At 35.3% G+C, this 7,441-nt stretch overlaps 1 protein-coding gene across 1 annotated transcript in view; it reads right to left on the bottom strand.

Moving 5' to 3' along the window:
- Window positions 1–1,221: 1,221 nt before the first annotated feature.
- Window positions 1,222–7,441, bottom strand: part of LOC107720206 (endoplasmic reticulum aminopeptidase 2-like) — a 7,464-nt gene continuing 1,244 nt past the window's right edge. Inside the window, exons 6-17 of the mRNA XM_016527842.1 lie at window positions 6,553–6,684; window positions 6,328–6,459; window positions 6,161–6,229; window positions 5,841–6,016; window positions 5,618–5,697; window positions 4,661–4,844; window positions 4,344–4,500; window positions 3,962–4,146; window positions 3,673–3,834; window positions 2,045–2,185; window positions 1,855–1,936; window positions 1,222–1,766 (exon numbers count right to left, since the gene is read on the bottom strand). Coding sequence (XP_016383328.1) covers window positions 1,620–1,766; window positions 1,855–1,936; window positions 2,045–2,185; window positions 3,673–3,834; window positions 3,962–4,146; window positions 4,344–4,500; window positions 4,661–4,844; window positions 5,618–5,697; window positions 5,841–6,016; window positions 6,161–6,229; window positions 6,328–6,459; window positions 6,553–6,684 — 1,647 coding nt within the window. The 3' untranslated portion in view covers window positions 1,222–1,619. The remainder of the gene's footprint in view (window positions 1,767–1,854; window positions 1,937–2,044; window positions 2,186–3,672; window positions 3,835–3,961; window positions 4,147–4,343; window positions 4,501–4,660; window positions 4,845–5,617; window positions 5,698–5,840; window positions 6,017–6,160; window positions 6,230–6,327; window positions 6,460–6,552; window positions 6,685–7,441) is intronic.

The raw sequence follows: 7,441 nt of genomic DNA, 5'->3' as shown, positions 1-7,441 counted from the left end.
CAATAGCTCCATATTCCTGCTGATTTAAATGGTTTGCCGATTCCATGCGCTAAGACAGACTGCCATGCTCAACAAGAAAATCTGTAATAGCGTCACTTCAGCAATTTGGACAATCACATGCAAACAATTTGACTCTGTGAAAACACAATACAATAGGCTGGTGTATTCTCAAGAGCTTGCAGTGTGCAGCACATTTGGGCACCAGTGGATCCGTTATAAATAGTCAGGCCATTGTACTCTTAGAACAGCAGTATACTGTTTATTGTAAAGGAATATACAGTGGAAAAAGTTCAAATAGGAGATACAATACCGGATTGATAAACCAACATTCTCACCAGATTAATAAATAGGTACCAAAATGCTTGTAATTTTATGCTTGCTACATATTTAGGCTTTTTTTAAAATCATTGTGCACTGGCTTGATGCAGTTGATTTGGCTGGCCTTTTTCTGATTTTAAGTACCCTGGGAATGAAAAAGAATAAAATTAAATAATTTTAATATTAATGATTTAGTTGGTAGCTACATTACTGTATGCCTGGCTTGAATGTAGCCTATTGTGAACTGAAGTAAAGCAATACTGCCTCCTAGCGACAGTAAAACATACGTTTAGGCCTACTTATCTAAATGGGGACGTTCTATAGACTTTTACTGTTTTTATATACAGCTATTTATAAATAATATAACCTAGTCTAAGTATTTCACAAATGAGGACATTCCCAAAAGGATGTTTTGAGAGATTTAGCTCACTTCTGGGTACAAATTTGACCCCAAAATATGGTAGGCATACATGTTTATCATCATCTTCATGCCCCGCAGTTTAGTTGTTGTCAATTGTTATTACTTTATCAAGTTTTGTAATGGCTGGATTTTGGTCTATTAATAGCTGCATCACATAACTTATGATCTTAACCAACATTAAACAGTGTTTTGAGCATGACAGATAACGGAGCAAACAAAGCGAAGCAAACCTTATTAAGCTCATGTTAGTTTGTTCTGCCTGTAGGTGAATGACAGCTAAACACTTTTGAATCAATTCCAAAATTTCTAGTTCAAATATTTTAACTAATATTTCTTGCTGATACTTTAAAGTTTACATAAGTACTTGTGATGACAAACAAACAAGACTAGTGAAGGTTAAATGTCCAAAAAGTGATATCAGTAATAGAAAACTAAAAGCACTGTTCTTTTGACAAAAGTTTAAATTTATTTTCATACCTCATTTTAATACATTTTCTGTCTTTGTCATGTTTCATAAGAACACATTTTTGTTTTTAGGCTAGACTCAGCTGCATCAACCCGTATAAAAAAATATTTATTTTTATTCCAAACCCTATTCAGTTCATTAATGTTCAGTGTCTTCAAGTATGATTTTATGCCACTAATCAATAGGCAGAGTCCTATTAACATTAGTTAGAAAATGTGGCACAGCTGTCAAGAGACCAATCAGAGGCAAAGAAAACACCAAGACAAAACCATTCAAGGTTTGAAACGGCATAGCTGTCCATATCTAAGTAAACCAAAAAAGCAAACACATCATGCATTAGTTTCTGAGCTGATCCTGATCAATATACTAGTAAAAAAGTAGTATAATGCGAAATGTTGGTCTTCTTTTTGCATTTTAGTTGAGTCTTTGCTGCAACCAAGTCCTCATGGTCTCTAGATTCCTCGTGAGCCACATAATGTTCTTCTCCACGTTTTCTGTGGCCACCTGTATGACACGCAGCTGAGATACCTGCTCTGTGATGGACTTGAAGAAATCCTCAACCTCAACACAAAAAGAACAAAAAGCAATGCTGTAAATGAACCATCAAAACAGATGACCATTCCCTCTAAACAACAAATAAACAACCCACCTCTCTCAACTCTTCAGTGGATGAGAACTGAGTTACAGTGCCTACAATTATATTTCTGATTCCAAAAGATCCCAGTGGAAACCTTTGACAATGAGACATAAGTATCTTATATTCACGGCAATGAGCACATCACAGCTAGTGTTATACTGCACCTTTCTAACCTAAATAAAAAACAGTGGATGGCACCTACTTTTCTACCAGCTCATTCCAATGTTTCTTCACAAAATCCCATGCTAGAAAATGGCCCACTGGATTTCTGGCCACCATGTATATGAGACTGGGTAAATTCTGTGTTTTTATTACAGTCCCACCCATTCCAAGCTGTAATAATCTACAGGAAAGATGGAGACATACAAGGCATTGCATAATGTTAGACCTCATTAAAATTTCCATTTGCATTCATACATTTTAACCCCTAGTAAATAAAAGTCCAAAATCAAGCATTGCATATATCATATTGAACAATTCTGCATTTCATTTTCTATCTGTGTATTTCATATATAATACCAATAGGATTTTGTAATGTTCTTAAAGGTATAGTTCACCCAAAAATTTAAATTCTGTAATTAATAACTCACCCTCAGACCTCCATTCAACTTCGGAAAACAAATGAAGATATTTTTGATGAAATCTGAGAGCTTTCTGACCCTGCACAGACAGCAATGCAACTACCACGTTCAAGGCCCAGAAAAATAGCAAGGACATCTTTAAAATAGTAATATTCTCATAGCTTCATAAAATTACATTTGAACCACTGATTTCACATGGACTATTTTATCGATGCCCTTACTATGTTTCTGGGCCTTGAGCGTTTCAGTTGTTTTGCTGTCTAGTGGAGGGTCAGAAAGCTCTCAGATTTCATCAAAAATATCTATCCCCGAAGATGAATGAAGGTCTTACGGGTTTGGAACGACATGAGGGTGAGTAATTAATGACAGAATTTTCATTTTTGGGTGAACTATCCTTTTAAAATAAGTCTAAAATAAGTCTCTGCATTTATTTGCTCAAAAATACAGTAAAAACAGTAATACTGTAATATTATTAGAATTTGAAATATTATTACAGCTTATTCCTGTAATGACAAAGCTGAATTTTCAGCAGTCATTCATTACTCATGATCCTTCAGAAATCATTCTATTCTGATTTGCTGCTCAAACATTTCTTCTTCTTCTTATTAGTGCTAAAAACAGCTGTGCTTCTTAATTTTTTTGTGAAAATTGATACATTTTTCATGATTTTTTTGAATAAAGTTCAAAAGAACAGCATTTATTTAAAATGGAAACCTAACATTGTAACATTATAAATGTCTTTAATGTCACTTTTGATCAATTTAATGCAATGTTGCTCAATAAACAATAATTTCTTTCAGAAACATCTTACTGACCCCAAATGGTATATAATTATACATACATATAGGGTGGCCATATGTGCCATTCATACGGGACACGTCCTGGCCAGGATTTTTATATTGCCTAAAACATCCAAAGTAGTTTGACCAATAACATGAGATCTACAGAGAACGATCAAAGCGATACAAATAAGCGCACATGTTTGTTTGTTCGTTCGACTTGAAGCGTCGCTGCGCACTGATCATTGAATGACACCAAAGTACCTCGAGAGCGATTCGAAAGCATAAAGAGCCGTCTGATCTGCTCTCTATAGCTCTCGTGATATACAACGATCGATCTGCACAGTGCAAACAGCCAAAACCTGGATATTTTAGGCAATATAGAAATCCTGGCAAGGACGTGTCCCGTAAAAATGGCCGTATGGTCACCATACATACATATGACTTTCAATCTGTTGATAACAATGTACCTTGATAGTTTTTTAGAGTCCTTGCTGCTTGCTAAAGCTGAGAGAAATTTGCTCTTCTCTGTCTCACACATGGACACACCATACTTTTCCAGAAGGTAGGCCCAACCGCTGTCATCCTGGGCTCCAACCATGTAAACCGTCTTAGACACATCAGTGGGTAAGCTGTATAGTTTGTAAAGCAATAGTCAGCCGTTAAGAAATCTATTTCCATAATCATTTCAAATTATAAAAATGTGATTATACATTGGAGGGTGCCATTGCATAAAAACAAATACTGTTGCCAAGTCACCTGACTGTACCATTGGATTTCACCCAGCTATTATAGAGCTGCTTAGCCTTTTCCAAACAAGGTGGATAATTGAAATCACATGCAAGGGAAAGAACCGCTTCACGCAGTCTCCGGTCTGAGACTGTCCCATCATCGCTCCACGTCTGCTTGTCAATCACATCTCCGAAATACTGCAAGATGTAGGTCTGCAGGATAAAACCAGACGTAAAGTGGCTATACACACAAACAAGATGAAGAAAAAAAAACTCAGACAAGAAGTCTTGGAAGATCTCAACGGGTGGGTCTGCAAGCAGCCTTGCTAAAATGAAAGACTCTTTGACGGATATGTGGAGGAACGAGGACATTAAATTCGATTAGACTCCAGGAAATGTTTGTGTCATACCTTCAGATTATGAGTAACGTCAGCTATGTGTCTCTTCTCTATCAGCTTGTAGAATGATTGCAGATAGCCAAGCCCTTGCAGGAGAGGAACATTGTGGATCTCAGACTTCAAGTAACCGATCAAATCTAAAGCTCTGTCTAGTGACAGTCGTCCTGCACTGGATAATACAAAACAAAAAAGAAGTAGCATTACAAATGAGCTCATAGGATAATAGAGTTATGCTTATTTTGCTAGCTAATATAGAATTTCCTGTTTTCCCTGTGTGCTGAGATATGCTTTATGAGTTGATGAGAGCAATGCATTGCACATTAACTCACGTGACCAGCTGGAAGGCGTTATGAATGAGGCTGGCTCTGTCCTTAAAGCTCAGAGCAGTGTGGTTTACTCTCAGCAGCTCCGTCAGGGCGTTCCAGCCCTCCTCATCATAATGGACAATATAATATCCATTCATGTCAGTGTTGAGTTTCACCCAGTCAACTTCCTCATCTAGCGTCAACACATCTGGGTTGGACAGATTGGTATATGTACAGTAATATGTATATACAGTACATGTGTTGGGGAGACTAGGGCTAGTTTTCAGACATCTTATGCCATTTAATATTACAGGCAGAAAGATTTTTTACACTATATGGGGTAAGCAGGGTTGTAAAACTGGAAAACTTAAAAAAATGACAAAAGCATGTAATAAAATAATAATAAAAAAAAAATCTAATTCAAAATATTACAAAATATGACCAAATATTAATAAAACAATAGGTATAAGAGTATATAAAAAATAATAAAATAAGACTGTGGGTAAGTTGTCACAATGGGACCTGCCATAAATAACCTATTAGCTTTTTTAATAAATTTAAACAGTAAAACAATTATGAAACATGTTTTGGGACATTTATGGAAAAAAAAACTTTTGTCTAGACTTAAGGCTAGACTTAAAACTTTAAAACCTTTAGATTCAAACCTTGTGACAACTATCCTCGGTTGCCTCCAACACCCGCATATAAATGTGATCTTACCTGATTTTGTGGTCAATACGTGTTTCATCTCATGTTCAGAGTGGCTATTTTATCACAAGGGGCCCTGCCATAAATAACCTATTAGCTTTTTAAATAAATTTAAACAGTAAAACAATTATGAAACATGTTTTGGGACATTTATGGAAAAAAAACTTTTGTCTAGACTTAAGGCTAGACTTAAAACTTTAAAACCTTTAGACTTCAAACCTTGTGACAACTATCCTCGGTTGCCTCCAACACCGCATATAAATGTGATCTTACCTGATTTTGTGGTCAATACGTGTTTCATCTCATGTTCAGAGTGGCTTGTTTTGTATGTCAAAGGGATGTGCCACAGGTAGCTATGGAAAATAATTTTACATTTCTGTTATGAAGAGTCCTATCAGTCATGTATTTACTGCCCTTAAAATTGTGGTATAAATATTCAAGACTGAAAGAACTACTGAATTAAACAATGAACCCATGTGATTTTGTAGGGTTTTACCCTTCTTGAAGTGAATTCCATGAGGGATCATTGGGCAGGACTATCTTTAAGAAGCGCTCTTGCCCAACATAAAGTTTCCTGCCCTGCCGCCTCACCGTGACCAGTGGTATGCCCTTTTGTAAAGTCCACGTATACATCATTTTCTTCAGGTCTATATGCTCCCCAGCAAAACGATACTACAATGCAAAGAGTTACACAAAGAGATATTCAGAATGTGAAGTATCACCTTCAAGGTGCAAGAACACACTCATTCATGTTCTGCATTCTGTGTTTATGGAGTGCTGTGAATTATACATTTATTCATGATGTGACATCTTTACCGCATTTTTAGTGGCTTGGGTACTGCTGTAACAGTATTCTCCTGCTGTAAAATCCTCCTCAGAACACGTCTGTACAGAGAGTATAAAGAGAGAGTGTGAGTTTTTGTTTTGATGCTGGATTATAAATGTATGACAGAAAAAAGGCATGGGATGAAGAAGTGACATACTTTAATAAGGCTGTCCCACAGGTCTTCATTTCTGGCATTGCTGTACCTGAACCTCCGAAGGTACCGAATTATGCCACTCTGAAAGCCTTCGTTTGTCAAGAAATTCCTCAGCATATGGAGAATACATGCTCCCTAAAATATTCAGTAGTAAAGCAGATCAATTTGATTAAATAAAATAACTCAAAATGGTGAGAATGTTTTAACGTTGCTAAAGTGTTTTTCCACCTTATCATATGACACTGTATCAAACATTTCCTTTATCTGAGTAGGGTTCTCAGCTAAACTGGAAATTGGCCTGGAAGAATTTAGAGAATCCCGTCCAATAGCTCCGAAACAGGTGTCCAGGAAGTGGTCCTCCTAACATGCAAAAGAAAGCATGTGAGACTCTAAAACCAGTTGGTTTATTTATTTATTGATACATTTTTAATTATTTAGTTTCCAGCTCAACTGACTTTGGCCATCCTGATATTATTTGCTGTCATCTATTGCAAAACTGTACATTAGTACACTTGAAACCGGCGCTACTTTTAAATGTCTTGTATCAAAAAGCGGACTCCCTCCCTCTTGTTTTGATATATGATGCCATCTTCATAAAAATAATTAACTTAAAATCATTATTTCATATCTATTTATTTATTTTTTTAGTGAGCTGTGTAATCAGTGTTATTTTAGTATCACTGAAATACTACTACAGTTTCTATAAATATTTTGAATTATTTTTTATTTTCATTTTAATTAAGTTTTTGTATTTTTTAGGTGATGGATCATTTGTATTCGTTTTTTTTTTTAATATCTATATTTTTTCAATTTTTATTTTAGTTTTAGTTATTTTAGTACATCAAATTAAACAAAATGAAAATGGGAAAGGTTGTATAAGCATATATACAATCAGGCGGTCGCTGTCCCAAAATAAACTCCTTCATGGTGATACACGTGGGTCTTGATCACCCTAGTTAAGTTTTAGTATTTTTTGGGGTGATTTATCATTTTTATTACATTTTTTTAAAATATCTATAGAATTTTAAAAAATAATTTTAGTTATTTTAGTACATTAAGTTAAACAAAATGAAAATGGGAAAGGCTGTATAAGTATATATATATATATATATATATA

The sequence above is a fragment of the Sinocyclocheilus rhinocerous genome, unplaced genomic scaffold (assembly GCF_001515625.1).
Source record: "Sinocyclocheilus rhinocerous isolate Xijiao unplaced genomic scaffold, SAMN03320098_v1.1 scaffold62, whole genome shotgun sequence".
Classification (NCBI taxonomy): domain Eukaryota; kingdom Metazoa; phylum Chordata; class Actinopteri; order Cypriniformes; family Cyprinidae; genus Sinocyclocheilus; species Sinocyclocheilus rhinocerous.
The sequence above is the reverse complement of the archived record's forward strand: the minus strand, read 5'-3'. Positions and strand labels throughout refer to the sequence as shown.